The sequence below is a fragment of the Magallana gigas genome, chromosome 3, assembly GCF_963853765.1.
Source record: "Magallana gigas chromosome 3, xbMagGiga1.1, whole genome shotgun sequence".
Lineage (NCBI taxonomy): Eukaryota > Metazoa > Mollusca > Bivalvia > Ostreida > Ostreidae > Magallana > Magallana gigas.
The window spans coordinates 7,458,996-7,481,591 of record NC_088855.1 but is presented as its reverse complement, the minus strand read 5'-3'; the positions used below and the strand labels follow the sequence as shown (position 1 = coordinate 7,481,591).

General features: G+C 35.9%; 1 protein-coding gene across 3 annotated transcripts in view; it reads left to right on the top strand.

The window, feature by feature from the left end:
* LOC105330257 (histone-lysine N-methyltransferase MECOM) overlaps window positions 1-12,145 on the top strand; it is a 38,884-nt gene extending 26,739 nt beyond the window's left edge. For 2 of the 3 annotated variants that reach the window (XM_066078291.1, XM_066078290.1), the window contains 6 exons: window positions 1,874-2,008; window positions 4,779-4,890; window positions 7,372-7,534; window positions 9,478-9,598; window positions 9,719-11,692; window positions 11,800-12,145. In XM_066078291.1, the coding sequence (XP_065934363.1) occupies window positions 1,874-2,008; window positions 4,779-4,890; window positions 7,372-7,534; window positions 9,478-9,598; window positions 9,719-11,659 (2,472 nt within the window). In that variant the 3' untranslated portion in view covers window positions 11,660-11,692; window positions 11,800-12,145. Of the gene's footprint in view, window positions 1-1,528; window positions 1,686-1,873; window positions 2,009-4,778; window positions 4,891-7,371; window positions 7,535-9,477; window positions 9,599-9,718; window positions 11,693-11,799 lie in introns of those variants that run through there. The other variant, XM_066078292.1, reaches the window with a different exon arrangement.
* The last annotated feature ends 10,451 nt before the right edge of the window (window positions 12,146-22,596 follow it).

The window sequence follows — 22,596 nt, the reverse complement described above, 5'->3', positions numbered from 1 at the left end:
AGACAATTTCATTTTAATAGGAAACATTTGTAAATGTTTAGAAATCATATATTTTATGAGAAAAGACAGTGTACGGGGACGCTGCGGGGTTTCGTGTCTTCTCGCTGGTTTCTGCCATCAAACATGGAAAGCAATGGTTGATGATAAAAGTCGAACCAACACGGTCACGCCGCCATTAATATAAACATCTGTAATTCATATAATTTAACGATTATTTTTTCTTTATTAAAAAAGAATATAAGAGGTGCGGAAATTAAAGATTTAAAGTTTTTCTGGAGAATCTGGCTAATAAGGACGGGGACCAGATGTCATGAAGGCATGTTTTCAGCAAGGACTGAACACAACCAAATGTTAAAATTGCAAATGACTCGTTAATAGGGAAATATTTGCATCATCATACGCTAGCAGCCTATGATATTTTCTAATTAGTATATGTAGCTAGAATTATCTCTCAAATCTAGTTTTAATTCGCCATGATGATCTAACCACCATTTCTTCTCTGGTTCCGAAATGTCACTGGATGGATGTTCACTCGGAGTGACTGCATTAAGGACGCTTGTTATTATTAGCGATGACTAACAATTTGCAAATGATGACAAACTAGGTCCGCACAATTAACAATATTTCGCAGAGTCCTTTTCATATATTCCTCGTCAACATTTTCGCATCAGGAGCATTCAAAATACCATTGCCCAGCTAAGGTTAATCATGTCGATCCAAATTGTTTCGAAAATTAAATAAATGTTCAATCTGTTTCGATTCGATGCCTTCACTGAGAAATAATTCAATAAAAATGTAAACCCGGTCGAACAAAGAACGGTGTCACTCAGGTGAAAGTTATTTATGTATTGAGCAGGCCCCTCTTTCGTCTGTATGCATCGCATCGAACGCACCAGCAGACAGGTGCGCTGTTTCTAGCAGTGTCAATGCTGCCTAATCTTTCCTAATTTTATGTTGCTTTTTAACAAATACATTGGTCTGCAAAAACGGGTGCAACACAGAGAAACGACTTGACTTAATCTGTAGCATAGTGGTCTTTGAAACTGTAGCAAATTGTTGACGGTTCAAGCCTGAATTGCTCTGAAGAAGTCGTGGCCCGGGTGTAAGAAATGATAACGAGGGATTGATAACCTCCCCTAACTCCCGCGGTTGGAGACAGCTGCGCAGTATTGTCCATAGAACATAATAAGGGATTCACTTGCTCTAGAATTGTCGAAACAACTCCAGGCGAATTTTCATAATGAAAAAAATCATTAAGAATAGGCCGCAGATTTGTGACAAATTATTCATAATTTACTTTGTTTCATCAAATCATAAAAAAAAATATTTAAAAAAAATAATTGCGAAATTTTCTTTTTACTTTTCAAAAAATCATTGACACAAAATATGTTCATCGCTGAGAATTGTTTTCACATAAATATGTCGAATTTCCTCCTGAGGCGTTATTGGCAGAGAGAAAGTTTCCCTACTTGTTGTCTTTCATGCAATGCAATAATTTGATCATGTTGAGCGCGTCCCATTGGCTGCACGGCGTGTAGATAGCAGTGCAAGCCAGCGCACACATTAGATCTCGATAGGAGGGGTTACTACTCATACACATAGCAAATGGCTGGTGTCCTATAGTATCAACTAATTCATCTTGACTTCATGTGGCCGGCGTTGTCAAAGGCCTCACTAAGACAATTGTGAATAACTTTATTATTTTTTTTAATTCTCTCATTGTTTTAATATTTATTTTAAGTTATGTATCGAGAATAATCTTTTAATTCATTCTCATATATTCATGGTGCAGTTTCGATTTTCATGCATGATATAGTGTTACATTTTTTTAAAATTTCACTCATGACTGTTCGTTTTATTTTTTTCATTTCAGATTTTGAATGAAAACGGAGAAATAAAAGGGTGGATTGATGCTAGTGAAACAGGAAGCGGAAATTGGATGAAATATATACGAAACTGTTCACGCTCGGAAAACCAAAATCTGATGGCCATACAAATTGAAGAAGAAGTAAGTTCAAACTTCATAAATGACTATAATTATGTTTATTCATAACACATGTTTTACCATGTATTCAAAATCACAGACATTGTGAAAATGTGTCAAAGATAGCTTTAGAAAATATTTTGAAAGAGTTTTAAAAACGTATTCAGCATTATCATAAAAGAAAAGTAATATTCACCGCGTTCTCTGCATACCTTTTTGAAATTCACGACATTTTGATGTCTCGCTAAAACATCTGTAAATTGAATAATTAAAGACAACTTCAGTTATTCTTAAATTTCCCGCGGTTCCCCGCTCCTCTTGGGATAACACTCCACACCATGTGTTTCACATAATTTAACAAACATTAAGAAAAAAAGAAGCAATGTTGAGAATATTAACAACACAGTAAATTAGTGAGAGGGGGCTTCCTAGACGGTCTGTGTCTTTTTCTTGAAATTAAACAACATCCCGCGGAGCTGCGAAGATGGCACCAAAAGATAAGGCGGATTTATTACATCCGTCTTTGGTTTCTTTTTTATGTTTTTCATGCTTCGAGTGGTGCTTAATGTGAATTCTTGAAGGACCCAAGAAGAAGAAATTCTTTCTCCCTTTGTTTTCTGTTATTTTCTGATTCCTTTGATTATGACATATTCATATCTTCTACCGAAGATTGACTTTAATTTGCTTCAAATGACAAAGATGGAGACAGACAATTATAGTTTAATTCTTCTTCTTTTTTTCCTTGTGTATTTTTGTATGCTTTATCTTTTGCCAGCCGTTCAATCCTTTCTTTTTAGGTTTACTAAGGCTCACAGCCCCTATCTTTCTTTAAAGTCTATTGAGTATGCATAAGTAATTTACAATAGATGAAGTTTTTATCTATAAAATAATTGATTATCACCAATTTTTACTCGGGCGAATAGATAAAGCTGGGAATAGATTCAGTCTCATCTTAGTCACGAGGGATTTAATGTCATCTCTTGTAATATTTATCTCCTAATTATATGGGTGACTGTCACTTATATTACTGGCCAAAAAAATGATAATGAGGAAAATTTATTTTTGCTAATTTGTTAATCATTAGATAATATAACTCCAAACAAATTTATCAAATCAAATGTCGTGCTTTGTCCATTTTGATGATATGGTCATAGGTACGAATAATATTAATTACACAGTATTTCTTGTTTCATGTATATTATTTGAAATAAAATGTTACATTTATTCAGTATTCATTTCATCTAGATTATATTTAATATTCATTTCATCTAAACATTATTTTATAATTATTTCATCTATATATTACTTACGGTAATATTCTTTTCATTTAGATATATTAATTCAAATTCATTTTATCTACACACTGTCTCTCAATAAAACGGCTAAGACTGTTGTGAAAAGCAAGTGTCCCTCTTTAATAACAAATCCTTTCTATTCATTTAATCATATTTGACATCCCATGAAAAAACATCACAACGGCATGTCATACACGCTCATCAGTTAATGCAGGGGGATTTGATCCATAATCCGCGATTAAAATCGTTTTTCCAATTTAAGCTTCAAGATTGATAACTAATTAGGCATTAATTATGTGTTTGGAGCGCGGTGGGGGAGAGGGGGTTTTCTTGTTTAGCAGAGCCCTTCTTTTAACGGTTTGTCAGGTCAATTTTTGTTTTATTGGCTTGGGAGGCACAGTGCAGTAATCACTTTAAGGCGTGTCATTTTTACACCTTATGTGTTAGAGGTGATGATATTTGGATGTTCTGTCATTCTCCTATTGGCATTGAGACGTTCAACTGTCCTTAGTATAAAAGTAAAACGGACACTGTAGAAAATTTAAAACTGTTTTAATATTCTTACACATCGCTGCTGTTGTTAAAATTGAAGGTAAGATTTTCTTTTAAAAATTAATTTGTGTATAAAATAATTCAGTGAAATTAAGAATTAGTTTTTAGCTATGTTTTTAGATATAAACAAAAATACGCATCTAATTAAATGGTATTGTAGTATTAATATTCATTAAAAATCAGCCACCCATATAAGGTTTTGATTTATATTATCCCATAAAATTAAATTGGTTTTTAATTTTAAATAAACATTATCATTATCATCACCAAGTTATCAAAATGTTATCTAAATAAATGGAAAACATAAGTGCGATAAATAAAATTGTCATTTTTTTTTATCTGAAGGAAAGTGTGTCTTTGTTGTATTTCTGTGTCCAATTTCTGTCACTATCTCACACACACAGAAACCTAGCGCTTTTGTCATAATTGGTGGTACCACTTGTATCGCTGCAACTTAAATCTTTGAAATAAGTGTTTTGTTTGAGTGTCGTAATTACCGCCGAGCTATGAAACTACTGCTCCATTCCACTCAGTATCTGTCTCGCTTGCTAAGTTACTTTAGCCCTACCGCGACTTTGGGCTTATTTATTTTATAAAATTGAAACTCGAAAGAGTGAAAAGAAACTTGTGTTTAAATATAAAGATAAAGACTATTTGTATAGAACCGTTCTCTATAACAAATCAACTAGCCGCAGAAGCTTGTTTGTAGGCGCTATAATCTCTTGAAAAGAAAAGTCCATCGATCACGAAAACGGGGCTCTCTGATTGGCTAACGCCGCCTGTCAATTACGGCACCTGAGATGGGCACGCACAACCTAAGTATTGTGTAAAATGACAGGTGAATCAGAGATCACCGTCCAAGTCATGTAAAAATCCAAACAAACAAAAATACGAGCACTTTTCCCCCAGTCTGCCTCCGGTGACTTACACCCCTTTCCTTATTTCAGATTTACTACAAATCAATGAGAGATATACTACCAGGCGACGAAATGCTCATCTACCCCGCCGATCCGGTCTGTCGAATGGACGCCCCGGACTTCTCCAAACTAGATGACCAAGGTCAGTTTAAATGTCTACATTTTATTTTTTTTTTAATTTGATTTAATATCAAACAATAATTATTGACTTTTTTCTATTAATTCGTGATAAATTACTTATTATGTTTTCTTAAAAATTTATTTATTTTTTCATCAACGAACATGGACATTTTTTATTTGAAATATTTACTTAATAGATGAATAAAAGTTTTTTGTATTGTGAGATGAATACTTTGAATTTTTTAATTGTGAACATTCTTTAAACAAATATTGGTATATCCGTGTGTTGAATCTGTCGTCTTTTGATGTGTAATCGCAGCTGAGACTAGCGCCTCGTGTCGATTTCGCTTCTTTGAAGATTCACCCACTAGGACCAAAATAAACAATTTAAACTTTTACTTACCGTACGCATGAAATATCATTCAAAAAATTGTCTTTAATTAAATTTCCAATGAAGCCATTCTTTGATTTTTCTTTATAGTTCCCACCTTTAAAAGAATCTTAATGATCTTGTCTCCTCGATAAAAAATTCATATTCCCACATTATTCAAAAACCGATTACTAAATGATAAAAAGGCGAGTTGATTCTCGACCAACAATTAAAAGTTGAATGCTTTTTTTATTTAGTCGGAGCTGTGTAGTTGTAGGGTGTTGTATTGAGGAACAGGCCGGATTCTCAAGGCTAGCTGAATACTTCTATACAAATGGCTTACACTTTCACTAAACCGATTACTGGGGCTATCTATTCTCCCTCTCAGTCGCTTCGCCATTATCAATTTGTGTGGCACTCGTTGAGAAGAAAAGACTTTTCTTGACATGCACATATATATCATTTTAATCTTTTGATAATATTTTGTAAGAATTTTTTGGGGGGTACATTTCTTTTAAGACAATTTTCGTCATCAAATTTAGCCATATTATACCGATTTGTACTTAAACTGCTGTATCTATAAAATATCCAAGCACTTCCTGTATTACAATAGATATAATTTTTTTTTTAATTGAGTGATTTACTTAATCTTGTCGTCAATTAAATGAAAAATCGATCTTTTGCTAAAGCTTTTAGCAAGTTATTTTGTTATTAGATATTGCCTGACACCGAAAATACCATTGCAGAAGAAATCTTTTAATTTTAGCATTTTATGGTGAATCTTCTAATGGCATTTTATTTTTATGTCTATTTCTTTAAAATTTTCTAATGCGCTTTTTATTTTTAAAACAACTTGAGTGAAATATTATAAAAAGATAGCAAGTTGCACATTTTTCAGCAAGCCCCCTTTGTGCGCACACCTCAATATCTTATGGGGTAACGCTATAATAGATGTATGCAAATTACTTGTGTTCCATTATGCAGGCTTAGAAAGTCTAATTGATTTTCACTTACTTTCAATTTCCCATGAAATTGTGACAGAATCACATTTGCGGTTCACCAGAAAACGAAATGAAGGTCAAAGCATAAAGAAAATTTAATTTCGGTGGTGTTCTCATCTCAGCGAAATGAGTGTATCTAATTGGGATTTAAGAGGAGAGTAGAGATAAAAAGTTGCCATATTTCAGCTGACAAATTTGAGGATTAAGAAAAAAGCCCAAAACATGTAATTAAGGTGAATGCGGATGAAGAAAACCACCGTGCTTATGTCCTATCTCGTGTGTGACATAAGACAGAGACACGAACAAAAGATAAAATTTTAATATCAATTTCAAATTCTTTAATTCTTATTCAACAATTTTATTTTTGTCTTGCATTACTTCTATCTCATTGTTGTGACTGTAGAGCCGAAGCTGCAGTGTAGTATTTTTTTGGGTGACAACACGATTTTTTGCAGAGGGAACAATGCGGGTATTTGTTAAGGGTAATTACTATCTCAGTGTTTCTTTTCGGTCAAGTTGACTTTTTACAACTCAAAGACAAGATCAGCTGTCACGATCACAAAGGACGGGGCTCCTTGATTTATGAATTATGGTAATACGAAAACGGTAGCTTGAATTCATCGAAATATTGTTTACCCCTGGACAAAAAGAAAACTGGACATGCAGGATCGGGGTCAGCTGTGGTCACCCATTTCGGCCAAATATCATTTACAGTCCAATACAAAAGAATTCTTCAAAACACCGCTTCCAAGCATTGGCCGATCTGGTCATTCTAATGCGTTTTGGGCCTAAAATAGAAAATGGAGATCTTTTCAAGAGGACTCACAAAAAGATATTGCGATGACCCGGCTGAAGCGCCAGTCTGAGGTCATGAGAAGGGTCGACTTCCGAGAGGCTCCGATTGACGTTTGACCACTGGACAACGCGAAACCCTTCTTGATTATAATTTGCAAATGAGAAAGAAGAAATTAATTCAGAAATCTTAGACCCCGAAAAGATAATTTCCCACCACAGATTGTTACTCAAAATTTTTCCGTGTAGGCAAGTAGTACTAAGACCATGTTTGGTCTTTATCAACCCACAATATGTACACAGGTGAAATTAATGTTTCTGTGATTTTTGAATGTTTTAGGTGAGACAAATTATCCTTGTGATTGCGGAGAGGTGTTTCGGTCTAAAATTGCGCTAGCACGCCATCAGACGTACGCTTGTACCCATAGCAACAACGTCCAGAATACTCCACAGAAAATGTCCATGGACAGGAACTCCGAGGATGAGAGCTTGGACTATAAGAGGTTCGTATTAATTAATTGATCAGTCAGTTCACGTGCTTACTCTATCGAGTATTAATTCAAACGATAAAAAACCAGATTGTAAAAAAAACTATCTACTGTCCTTTTTGGTTTTAACAAGGCGGGGTGAGGAGTTTTGCGAGTGTGTGCGATTTGAGTCCCCCTGCACATATAAATCACATGGAGGAAGTGTTTGAAGATTGCACTCTTTGTCTGCTAAAACACAAATTGAAGTGTCCTCAAATACGCCGTTAAACACGAGATATCAATTCGTGAATATTCTCACGAACAGTTTCACGACTTTAGGCTCAATTAAAGCAACTTGAAAGACAAAACAGTTTCTTGATAATGCCATGTGACAGTTTTGTACGATCTTAAAAGTTGAAAAAAGAAGGAAATTGGGTGTTCGAAAATTTGAAATTTATAAGAAAGTGAAATTGTCATGCAGTAGCATAAGTCTTGTTTGCCCCGGATAAACACACGCTTCGTATTACATTGGGCCACTTTTTGACGATCCTAAGAGATAACTTTTCTATTACACCGGCAAACAAATTGAAGTAAAAAGGCTGTAACTCTTTTTAAACATAAATGATTGATTTGAATTGCATGTTGATTTTTGCTTTCTAAATGTTTGACATCAAATATGAGGTATCTTATCTCATTATCAGAGTTATGAGGCGATAGCTATATGTTTGACATGATTTCTAGTGTCAATTTATAATGTGAATTGAAGAAAAATCAAGATGGATTTGATAAAAATATGTTGACAAAGAAAAAGGTTAGTTTATTGGACAGAAATTGTAGACGGGATACGCGTGGTGATTGTGCTCTTGCAATGAAATTATCAAATTAGACAAGAAGTGAGAGCAACTGTTTGCAAATAGAGTCGTTCAACATGACAGCATCTGTAATTAAAATCAAGCACTTTGTTCCAGAAAGAAAAAAATTCATATCCGAAATCTTCAGGTTACAAAGTGCCTTGTGCATCATTAAAGTCACGTGACACAAAAAAAGGTTAACCATTAATCACACATCCCGAATTTAAAAGTTAAGCATCACCACGATAAAACCTGAACACGGTCATCGTAATAGCGGATTAAATTAGAAATTAAGCACCCGGCATAATTTTCCCATTGTATTACACCAGTGAGTCGGTTTGTGATTAGTGCGAAACTTGTCCCATCCTGGTAAAAGTACTCACCGCCGTGGCCGAGGGGTGCTCACGCCAGAGTAGGTCTGTAAACATCGTCCCTGTTGACCTCTCTAGGGTGAGCCCCAGGAATGCATGAGGTGGTTCCTCCACGTATTCAGTTACACCCCTTCTCTCACTTCTGAGCTGTCGATAATCACCCTTCAAGTGTTAACCCCGGAATTCCTTACGATGCGCCTCATGTATACATGTAATACATCGAAGTCGTGAATAGGTCCATTGTTAAGACATAGATTCCAGAGAGACAGTAAAATAAACAGAAACACAAACACGGGGGCGAGGATCACGTTACCACCGCCCCTCTCTCTCTCTCATACCTGTAGATCAGCTAGGAACATTGCATGATTTAGTCTCATTTAGCCACCTGTCGACACCTCGCATGGAAAGATGCAACATAATAACGGCCAGTCAACTGTGTCCATTCTAATGGGAGTTAAGCAAGCCTTTTTGCCTTCCAATTACTTGTGTCAGAATTAAAAGGGTCTGTTCGATGCGGGAGAAGTGTTTCCTATACACATTTCTGATCTTCAAACATACAATCAGACACATCCCCCGCAAAGTATCTTCTGCACTTCTTGAACCAGTGTCCTGACTTAAATATTGACGTGGTTAACCATTTTAGTCAAAGAAAAGTACATTCTTCTTATCCTAATAATATCTTGAACATCATTATCCAGTACATGCGGTGATTGTTTTTCCCGGTCCCTCCACTAACTGTTGCTATGTTTTATTGCAGCGTTGGTAATGGTGACACTGACCTGTCCTCGGAGGTCCCTGAGCTCGGAGACCACGGAGAGTTCAAATGTGACAAATGTCCAAGGTCGTTCCAATGGAAATCCAACTTAATTCGTCATCAGGTAGGCACCTATACAAATCAAAGTGACAGTTTCGATTACCAGTATATAGTAGTATATAAAAATGAATAAGATGTTAAAATTTTTGTGATGTCCTAATTTTTCTGTTTTGAATACTTGCAGATCACTCACGACTCACTCAAAAAATTCAGCTGTGAGAATTGCGACAAGATCTTCACCGATCCAAGCAACCTTCAGCGCCATATAAGATCCCAACACGTAGGAGCCAGGAGCCACGCCTGTGGAGAATGCGGAAAGACCTTTGCGACATCTAGCGGCCTGAAGCAGCATCAGCACATCCACAGCAGTGTCAAACCATTCCAATGTGAAGTCTGTCTCAAAGCCTACACCCAGTTCTCCAATCTCTGTCGCCACAAGAGAATGCACGCCGACTGTCGTCAACAGATTAAATGTAAGGACTGCGGCCAGGCCTTTTCTACAGTTACCTCTCTGAGCAAACACAAACGCTTCTGTGAAGGCGCTCTTCGAAATGGAATTCATCTAGGATTTCCATCTGACAAAATCAGCCAGTTAAGCTTGCCAAGCGCCGTCACCCCCTCCCACCTGAATCCAGCCCTGTACATGGGGATGTATCGGCCTCCCTATCCATTCTATCCTCCACTTGGAGCTTCGTTTCCAGTTTTCCCTGGTGGTCACCCATTTCCTGGTTTGACATCCCCGATTTCACCATCAAATCCCGGAAAAATGTCTCTACAACCGACCTCACCTTTGGGGAAAGCTTCCATTCCCTCTCACTTGTCACCACGTGACCGACTATTTGAGCGACACGCCGAGGAATCCGGACGTAATTCTGTCAACTCAAATTCTAACGACTCACCACTGAGTTCCGGAAGTGATTCGGACCACAGTTCTGCTTCCGATGCAGAAAGTGAAAGCAGCTCTTCAAAACGTCCAAGGACCAAGTCTCCTTCCCGGGGATCACCACATCAACCTTGGTTACCCTTTAGTCAGTCCGTAAAAACCGAGCGAATCTCACCAAAGCCCAAAGACCTACCTTCACCAAGTCACGAGAAAGAAGAGAAAAACCAAGATATTCCATTCGATCTTTCCAAAGCAACAAAATCACGATCTCCATCTCCTGCACATTCAAGGACCACTGCCTCACCCAAACCGTCTTCTGGGGAACAGCCGCTTGACCTTACTCGTAAGGCCCCGAAAGAAATCACGCCCCCTGAAAATACGAGGAAAACTCACATATTTGGTTTGCCCTGCTCTGGCCCCGATGCCAAACTTCATTATGCCTATCCCCAGTTTGGAACCCCAAGCCTTATTATGGATCATCTGCGTTTAGGGAAAGAAAAATTCCAACAATCTCTTCACGAAGTCTCCAAATTCATGCCATTTTCACGATTTCCAATGAGCAGTTCTTCATATGTTGCTGCCGCCATGGGACAATTCGGGGCCATCAAACACGAAAGCGAAGAGAAGGGGATAAGCGCCATGATGGATAAACTACCAGACTCTTTCCCGTATACTTCTTCTGGGAACAAAATAAAGGAAAGATATGGATGTAAATTTTGTGGGAAAGTTTTTCCCCGCTCTGCTAATTTGACACGTCATCTTAGAACTCATACAGGGGAACAGCCTTATAAATGCAAATACTGCGAGAGATCTTTTAGCATTTCTTCTAATCTCCAGAGACACGTGAGAAACATTCACAACAAAGAGAAACCATTCCGTTGTACTCTCTGTGATCGATGCTTTGGCCAGCAAACAAATCTGGACCGACACTTGAAGAAGCATGAAACTGAGGGACCAAATGTTCGGGATTCACCGATTGCCGAACCCGATCTAGAATCCAAGGATGAATCTTACTTTGCTGAAATCAGAAATTTCATCGGAAAAGCAACAGATCGTGAACTGAGCATGCCTGTAGTTGAAACCGACAATCATCAAATCGTGGACCGTCTTCCTTTAGAAAGTAAAATGGAGGATGTTGATGATGACGTTGAAGAGGAGGAGGAAGATGACGTTATGGAGGAAGAGGAAGTAGAAAGCGACAGAATGGACGGAAGTTCCCGCGGCAGCTCTCCCATCAAATAAACCATAGTGCTACCCACTCATTTCACTGTAAATGTAAGTGAATTACATCTGTTCATGTAAACTTTTAAATATGATATTGTGTATTATCTCATAATGTTTTGTTAAATGGTTTCTTCAATATTTTCTTCTTTATTTTTCAGAATACATTCGTTTGTCAAAGGGACCAATTGACTACGGCGTTTTTTGCCTTCATCTGAATATTTTGCCATTTATATTAACTTATTGAAACTGTCACGTGTGGAACCAAAGGTTACCGAGGACCAATCACATCGCGAGTGTTTGTGTGTGAACTTTGACCTGTCTCCTTCAGGACTTTTCCTGAGATATTATATGAATACAATCTTTGTCAGAACTGCCGCTTTTATATGCAGAATATATTAGTGTGACAAGTGTGTTTGTGTGCTTTACATTGTAGCCATATTAATTTATTTTTTATTTATTTTTCATTTATCCATTATTTCACAAGAATAAACAAATACAAAGTCATCAAGTTTTTGATTTTTGTCATTCATGTTTGGGAAATTTTCAATATTTGCCGATGTTCTTGCTATTCAACTTTGAGATCAAGTACATGTGTAACATTATTGGCGCATTTTATAATAGTATTATATATCAACTACAAATGGAAATTTGTACCAGGTAATAAAAAAGGGCATTATAATTGCATTTTGGTGGCATCATTGCAGGATGATGATAAACAAAGAAATTAAACGACATTGTAACAGACTTGATATTAATGAAGGGATTATTTTACTTAATTTTATGACAGATCAAATATGCGTTAAAATTAAAGAATTTGTATATATTTTTTTCCACGATGATACACATCATACAAAATAAATGCCAAGTATTTATCGAAAACAAAATTGGATACCTGTACCGATACATTCTGAAAATCGGTACCGTATCACATTACAAGTCTTTGTTTTGTGGGCTCGAGCAAATTATAGATTCATTGTTTTAAATGGTTAATAATTTGAATATGAATCAAAAATCAATTAAACGAGGATGATTTTAAAGTTGAAAACTGATGCAGTAAAACATTTGACGAAATTAAACTACGCTAAATTCAATTGGCTGAGTTTTATCAGGTATAAATATAGACAAATGAAAGTAAATTTAATCAAATACCGAACTTATACGATATTAGTATACAGACTACAGTATTGGGTCGTGAAATCAAATCTGGAGCACTTAATGGACAGTCGTATAATACTTTTATTATTATAGTATATGGTCTTTAAACCAGATTGTATGCACGTACCGGATTTATTTGTTGCTGCACGGGACAGTTGCATTAAATTTTAGAATATTAGAGTACTTATATACAGATGTTGAGTTGAAATTGTACCAGTAATTTTGTACAGATATTTCACCAGTTAGTTGCAGGCACCAGTATGGTACACAGTGTGACGTCTATCGTTTTTTGTCCGTTTGGCTTTTCCTACTACTTATAAATGACATAGATTATATTTTATATCGTAAATATGCACAAATAATTTATTTAATGCAATTGTGACACGTGTATATGCATTCTCATACATTAAATTATAAATGAATAGATTTAATACCCGGTCGGTCAGATCTATATACCCCCCCCCCCAACAACAAAAAAAAACAACAAAAAAAACAAACAAAAAAAACAAACAAACAAACAAACCCACTAAATTTGTTAACGTGAAAAAAAAAGAAATACATGTGCAAGAAATAAACATTGCAATGCAGTTTTTAAGTTTTAAAACAATTAACGTAATGTACTGACAATTTGTTTCAATAGATATATTAAATGACATTAATTTTATTTCCTTCTTACTAACTGACTGACTGCCTGTACAAGATAAAGAATACAATTTGCAACCTAACATGTACAATCGGACATTGCTTACACTTATCAATACATCAATATATATTGGACATTGTGGTTATGTATCAATCAATGTTGGATATTGCATGCGACATATTGGAAATGGATAATTTAGACATGTATCAGTGATACTATATGCATGACATATTGGACACTGTATGCATGTATCAATACATATTGGACACTGTATGCATGTATCAATAAATATTGGACACTATGCATAAATGAATGAATATTGGACACTGTATGCATGTATCAATACATATTGGACACTGTATGCATGTATTAATACATATTGGACACTGTATGCATGTATCAATACATATTGGACACTGTATGCATGTATCAATACATATTGGACACTGTATGCATGTATCAATACCTATTGGACACTGTATGCATGTATTAATACATATTGGACACTGTGATAATGTATCAATCAATATTGGACACTGTAATAATGTATCAATCAATATTGGACACTATGCATAAATAAATGAATATTGGACACTGTAATAATGTATCAATCAATATTGGACACTGTAATAATGTATCAATCAATATTAGACATTGTATGCGTGTATCAATAAATATTGGACACTATGCATAAATAAATGAATATTGGACACTGTATGCATGTATCAATCAATATTTACACTGTATGCATGTATCAACTAATATTGGACATTGTATGTGTGTATCAATAAATATTGGACACTATGCATAAATGAATGAATATTGGACACTGCATGCATGTATCAATACATATTGGACACTGTGTGCATGTATCAATCAATATTGGACATTGTATGACATGCATGTTATACATAATAATAATTGTATGCATGCATCGATACATATTGGACACTGTAATCATGAATCAATAAATATTGGACATTGTATGCGTGTATCAATACAAATTCGACACTATATGTATGTATCAATAAATAATGGACACTGTATGCATGTATCAATACATATTGGACACTGTGTGCATGTATCAATTATTTATACATATTGGACACTGTGTGCGTGTATTGGACACTATGCATAAATGAATAAATATTGGAATGTGTATACATATCAATGAATATTGGACACAGTATGCATGTATTAATACACATTGGACACTTTGTGCATGTATCAATCAATATTGGACATTGTATGCGTGTATCCAAAAAAAATTGGACACTATGCATAATTGAATAAATATTGGACACGGTAAGCACGTTAAATGCATGTTAGATATAACAATTCTATGCCTGTATCAATACAATTTGGACACTGTATGCATTTATTAATCAATCGAATTGGACACTGTATACAGGTATATATACAATTTTAGACACTTTATCCATGATTGAACAAATATCGGACACTGTATGCAAGTATAAATGCATGTTAGACATGGATATTGTATGCGTGTATAAATACATATTGGACATTGAATGTTTGTATAAATACAATATCATATCGGGTACCGGGGGTATTGCTTATGTTAACATGTATCAATATATAGATTTGACACTGTATATATCTGACGGTTTTAATATGCATAATTGAATACCGAAAACTTTACAAATATGGGTGAGTATGTATAGATTTTACTGTGTAGACATGTAATATCATATAGTCGACAAAATACATTTTTGTGTATTAAAAACGATTACACGTCGTATAAATGTAACAATACACTACAAACGTTCTATGCATTTATCCATTATGATTGTATTTATGTATTTTATAGTTACAAGTATATCAGGATTGTATCAGTATGAATGACGCATTATTTACATGAAATATATACATTTTGGTATTTAGTACAGGAATCAATATAGGTTCATTGTATGCACATGTATCACAATAGCATTTCTTGAATAATAGAATAACATAAACATAAACAAATGACAGTTTGTTATGATAGAGGATCGAAGATATAGGATTTTATTTTTAAAGGGTACCTGCAACGCCAGTCATTTTTTTATATGTTAAAGATCACGATTAAAAAATATGATCCTGAAAATTTTACTGCGATCGTACCATTACTTTTCGAGATATTCGGCGAATAAATAAGATAAAGTTGTGTATCACTTTTATGAAATCGAAACACGCCGTCTCTTGTCTGGGAATTGGGTAATCTTAGATCGCGCAGACCATTCCAGTGACAATAGAAATCATATGTCATCTAGATGTGTGCCGGGATAAACACAGATTTCCGCAATAAATCGGAAAGTTATCACTGCTCAGCCATCACTGGCATTAAAGGACCGTGTCTCAGAAATTATATATGGTCTTTCTCAGGATAATGCAATTCCGATTGTCTTTGCTTGTGTCATTTGAGACTGGTTCCCTCGTATCGGTGATCGGCTGAGCTTCCGGTTTGAGGTAAATCTCTCTCCATCCATTTTCTTTCTTCTCTTATCTTCAGGACACGTGATTGATCGGAACCTGCTTACCAAAGATTGGATTTGACAAAAATGACAGAGAACTCGTTTTGTCCATTGCCGTATAGGTTTATGACATTTCAATTGAAAGCCAAAAGTTCTTTCCGTAGTAACGTTATACTTGTTCAAAAGAGGCGTAATGACCGCCAGTCGATAAAAAAAGGACATACAACCACTGACACCGGAAGTCGCTCAATTTTGCCCATACGCAGCCACCCGTCAAAAACTGATGTACGCCTGCTTTTGGCTGGAAGGAAAGATTGGAGTATAATGATGAGAAACTTGCTTGTTCAGTGATTTCTTTATTTCAAGAATCGGGTAATTTTCTAGTATTTTTCAGATTTCTATGCGCTTTCACAAGTAGATCTAAGGTAATGAAGCGATAGCATAATTTACGACATGACCAAATTTTCCGCATCATCCAGCGCTTTGTCGCCTCTTGGCTTCAGGATGAGAAAATCATTGGCATCGACTTCTGTTTACAAATCTTGATCACGTAATGCCCCCATTATCTGCTTCAGGGTAATAATTACCCTCCAACAATACGTTTCGGAATCGAAGTTTTCGTCCCTCAAATAGCCTACAGAATGCTTCGGAAAGCGTTTAAATCTTGTTGCTATAAGTATTTGAAATAATGAAAGTTGGTATCTGCACTTTACCTGACAACAAATTTTAATACCTTATACGGTTCTTTGGTCATGCTTTTGAGTGGGAATAAGGAAAATGCGTTTTCCTTTGTATTTATTTAACTTGGAATTGGAATTAAAAGTGAAACGTAGTTTTGAGAGGAATAAAAAACTACCATAAATCGTTGATAATCAAGGAAGAGTTGTAAATGAGTAATTGGTTTACATGCACCCACGAATGTATTCTCCCATAACGCAGTTTTTTTTATTAAAGAAAAGATAAGCCTACATATTAGGATTTTCCATAACGTCAAAGGACAATTCATTCTTTCTTTAACCGAGATGTCAAAATTAGAGTGACGCGTCTGCATCAAAAGATGTTATTGATGATAACAATGGATTAGAGAAAACTTCTTTATACGTGCCCATCTACGACTTAATCATACGGGTATCTATCGAGATGCATAATCTCGTGCTAATCTCGCGCGATAATCGTCCCTTATCTCGCGATATCTCCTGTCACTCTCTATTCATTATGTCGGCATAGAAACCTCATCGGGTTCGGGTAGCCCGATACGTCACAGATAACGGCTGATAAAGCTATCTGTGTGTTGATCAGTACGTTCTTGTAAACTACAAACAATGCTTCACACTTTTATATTGATGTGCTATCAAGTTCATCACTGTCTCTGGCAAGAGTAAAACATGAAAACTAATCGTCCGTTCACCTAACCATCGCCTCTTCAATGATTGACAGCAGGCGACACATTCCTGAAGCCAAGCACCTTGTATGACGTCATTTGCCAAAGAACATCTTTTGTATCTCTTCGCCAAAAGCGGAAGATGCAATATAAAGGGATAAACCGACCCTCATATAAAGTCATGGGTCCCGAGTCGAGTCGTGCATGGTTTTCATGGGAGGGTGGGTGCGGGGGGGGGGGGGGGGGGGGGTCCCGAGTCCACTCGTCCCACGGCCCTGAGTGGACTCAAAACCCTTTGACATTGTAAGAATGGGAGAAACGGTACTTGTAGTGTGTACGGAGTAAAGAAAGTACATGTTTAAAACTGAAATAGGAGACCAGTGTTAATCTGTTTAAAAAAGATGATTTATTACACTGCTATCTAGATAAGCAGAAAACACACAGGCGGTTTGATCACTGGATTGTAAATGACAAAAATTTGAAGAAATAATCCCTGCTCTTTTTGGTCAATTTATGGAGTAATTTAGTTTTTAAATTTCCTCCTTGAAAATCTTTTACGAGGTGGTTTTAATAAACAATCAATTTGCAAATCTGTCTGATTTCATTAATCTAAGTTTTGATCAGCCTAGCTCAAGTGCCTTTTCACAAACGCTCTGAAGACTTTACGAATTGTCAGTGTTACAAGGCCGCATTGACTTGCACTTTTTCTGTAGAAGTGTTTTGCAGTATAAATCTGTGCTGAATTGGACGCTTCTAACTGTCAAAGTATATGAGACTGACTTCAGTTTATGATTTATAAATGTAAATATATGTGTCTTCAATGGACAAATGGTTCAAATGAATGTAGTAAATCCGCCACAGACAAAATGTACATCCAGTGCAAAGTCAAAGCTCCCTACATTCTTCTCGTACAGTACGTAATAAAAATTATAGAAAATACAGTACAGTTACTTATTTTTATACTCAAAATTAATCGTAGGTCAGAAAAAAACCCCACGCCGATGTATATCCATCAAATGTTTAAGTTTTATTTTGCAGAGCTGTCTTGTAAGTTAATACAATGTAACTTGAAAAAAATATTAGCTGGTAAAAAAAAAGGTACATTCATTGCATTGACAGCTAGTCTTGGAGAATACAGGAAATGACGTCGTATGAATAATTCCTATGTGTTTCATTTATAATGTCAGATTCGATGTTTTTATAAAAAGAGTATCACATCTTCCTTTTTTCTTCGTGAAGGACACAGAGAGATGTCCTGACAACCGGAAGAAGTCTTATCGCAGAGTTGTCCTCTGCTCCCATTTAACTTCATTAGGCTGCTGAAGAATACCTCGTCCCTCGTCAAGTGGGCCGAGTAATTGGGACTTAAAACAAAAGGCAGAGATGGCGACTGCTGACAGATGACCAAGTCAGGATAGACCTCTCTTAAGCTCTCAAGTGCTATCACTTCCACGAGCTTTAATTACAACAAATGAACTTGCTTTTACTGTCAACAAGCCCGCAACATCCGAGATGCTGGGACGACAATCTGCTTGTATTTGGTTATTGTCAGGACGAGGCAGATGACGTCATTTTACGGGGAAAGTCGTGAGACACAATACCTGTATGTGTTCCTTGGTATGTGAAACTGTTACATAACTATCGGAATGCGTGGTGTTTGTTATCCTTATATGACCGCTTAGAGAGACTGAATGAGCGTGCAAACAAGGCAATACAGGAAGGCATGGGATGCCAGGAATTAGCGGATGTTACGGGATTGTTTTCAACAGGAGTCGTTTTCTCGAGAAGCCATTTCCGATAATTCTTGCGTCAAATATGTCATATGTTTTCAAAATTTAAATGTTTTTACTTAAAATTTTCAAAATAATTTCTTCCTGTTTTTGAAATTTGAATAAACCGCACGTGATACGATAGAACCTGCAGCGAGGTGAAGTGTAGGGCGTCCCCTGCCGGCCATCCTCCACATGCGCAAGCTGTCGCGTAGCAATTCTTGAATTACAGGCACTCAACAAGGACGGGGGTGTTAACAATTCTTCATATCCTAACGATCTATAAACAATACACAAGTGTTCCTTTTATTAGTTTTAATTGATAAGTTTCTGTGCTTATACTCACGTGGCTTGGAAGCTTTCAAGGTTACTCTGATCTCAAACAATTGTTAAGAAAAATGTCGAGGTCAACGCGTACTTTATTGATGAAGAATTTCAATTCTATTTATCAAATAGTTTTTTTCATATTTTTATTGTGGTCTAAGGGAGATCACTCACAAAGCGTTTTCGGTGTCTTTCCTCACAAGTCATTTTATTTGTGAGTGCTTGGTCAAAGGGAGGTAGCTCTATTAGTTATTATATGCATAGGATGTTTATAATCGAATTAAAGTTCAGGAGAAAATCAATTGGAAAATGACTGAAGATAAATGTATTTTATCAAATCTTGCTGTTATTTGGTTCCCATATTGTTTTTAGTCTCCATATGCTTATAAACTGATTTAAACATAAAAGCATGGGATGTTTATAAACAAATCGAGGACAAATATATTGACGTGACCACTGTGGGCGTTATCAGGAATAACACATAGTGGTGTTTGTATTTGCTTAGCATTAAGTACAAGTATTGTCATTTGTCATTATACACACCCATAGAGAGAGTGAGAGAGAATTATTTTTTTTTTTATGCACTAATCTATATAAAATAAATTTCTGAAGCGAACTGGCATTAAAAATTGTTAAATTGATATTAAATGTAAGTAAATACATTCATGCCCTCGCCACAGCCCCCTTTCTTATAACCAAAAAGTACACACTGTGCATTACAGTCTTATTTTAACAGATAAGTTATAAGTTAGAATACTTGTACATGCTCTCTCTCTCTCTCTCTCTCTCTCTCTCTCTCTCTCTCTCTCTCTCTCTCTCTCTCTCTCTGCACTTTCAAAAAAAAATAGAGGGGTCGCAACCACTGTTGGCAAATTATTTATTAAATCTAATATACTAGTAGCTCACCATTTTACGGGCATAAACTCTTACTTTATGACTTTATGATAGATTTGATCACGCCCCGACTGAAATTATATCACCTCATAATATTCAAAGAATGATTCCTTATTACTTATATTTATATAATATTAAGCCATTGTACGATTAAATATTTGAATATAAATAAGCAAACCCCGCTGGGACCCCAATTATACGTCATTTGAAGTTATGAGTTATATAGTACAAAATCGATACGTAGTGTTATCACAGGCAAAGACACTAGAAAATGTAAATATAAATTTATAAGAATCATTTTAACAAGAAGAAAAATAACCACACTCCCTCAAAAAAAATGAACTGAGTTGATTTCAGGGTCCGGAGAAGATGTTGCCATTTGTATATGGTTTAAGATATTTTGGAAATTCAAGTGCGTTCGATCGGGTTGCCGGTTACATTAAAGTTTTCACTCTGTTTTCAAAAACTTTGCTATCTTTCTTGTGTTCCTCTTAATAATAAAAGATACTTTCATGATACAAAGATTTGCTGCACGCAGGATTCAAGGTTTTGATCAGCAACCTCCCTCTGCGTGCACTATTTACTCACTAGGTCTTTTTCAAATGGAAAAGATGGTTCAAAAACTTCAACTACTCTTCTGGAATCGGCTCTGCAGATCTAACTACTCGTTGTTTTCAAAAAATTGTTTATTGCAAGATTGTGTACATACTCGGTAGGCACACCCCAAAGAAACGTGGGTTCGTTAATTGTATCTATAGAACCATAAAAAACTATAAAATTGATTACTTCGTTAATGATTATCTCTGTAACAGGGAAACACCTTCAAAGTCAAGTTGGAACCAATACATCGACACTCTCATTCGTAATTCTTCTCAGGACGAATGGAGAGAATCCTTGAAAAGTCGACCAGAACTTAGCCGCTTTGCCGAAGTGCATAAATATATTGAACCTCATCTACTCTGGTCATTGAGCCTTCAGCATCCGGAATACACCTAGAAATTATTTGAATTAATCAACTTTTCTTTTACATATGAAACAGAGGAAGTGTCGTGTAAGCTCTGTAAAAGAAAAGTCAACGATATAGTACAGCATTTTATTCTAGTCTGTCCTGTTCTATATAAAAGTGGCGAGTATCTTATGCATCTTATAGTAAATTCGTTGACTGTAAATACGTATGTCAAGTTGACATACAACTCGGACAGCGTAATCGTTGGTACTATTCTCGGATCGAAGGACGACGACGTCATTCCAGAGGTATATATATATATATGCTTGCAGTTTCGGAAGGCATCACAGTGATGATAAAGGACATGCGAGCACTCTTGTAACGTTTTTTTTTTGTTTAAAATATGTGCGATTCAAAATGAACACTCCATAATATTTGAACATTGATTGTGTTCTGTATATAAGTAATTGTATATATGTGTTCGTGATATTTTTATGCTTGAAATTTCAGCACTATTTATTGTAAACACATTGCACCAAACACTTGTTTGATCGATTTAATCTCTAACTTATAGAGGAAATAAAGAATGTCTGTCTGTCTTTCTGTAGGTGACAGTAGGTCTATTGTTGAATAAGGGAGAATGACATGGTTTATAATCATAATGAATTTATGTGGAGAAAAACTATTGGTGTTATTAGTTACATGGGTTGTAGTTGACCTAATATGGTTTATACATGGTGAGTATATGAGACGAGAGCAGAGCTCGAGCCCCATATGGAATATACTGACCACGTATTTATATAAACCATATTAGGTCAACGAGCTCTCGTTCCATATAGATTTTACTGTCTGACCACGTATAAACCATATTAGGTCGTCTACAAACCATGAAACGATTATCTTACCGACTCCTTAGGAAGTTATATACAAATGGCAAATATTATGTTAAAAACTGTTGTATATAAATGCAACTCCAGGATTTTTTCCCTGGGGGAAGAAGGTCCACTGGATAATTTTTTTCTGAGGGGGATGTTCGATGCCTATTTTCAAAATGTGAATTTAATTAATAAGCGCTAACTGTTGACGGGCCGAACACCCCCACCTCCACCCCCGTCATATCCGTGCACGCATATACCGTCAATATTTTCTTCCTATAGCCTAGATCTATATCATTAAATTGAACAATAATTGGAAATCAACTCAATTCCTCATTGTAGCATATCTGATTCGTTACACTATCTTGTTTGTCAAATTTGCTGCAAGTTTTTACAAACGGTCTGTCATTCTCGGTGACGATTATATTTTTAAAGTTCTCAAATTCATCTTTAAAAGTTCGCGGTTTGACAAAATCTGCTGGCACCGGTCACTT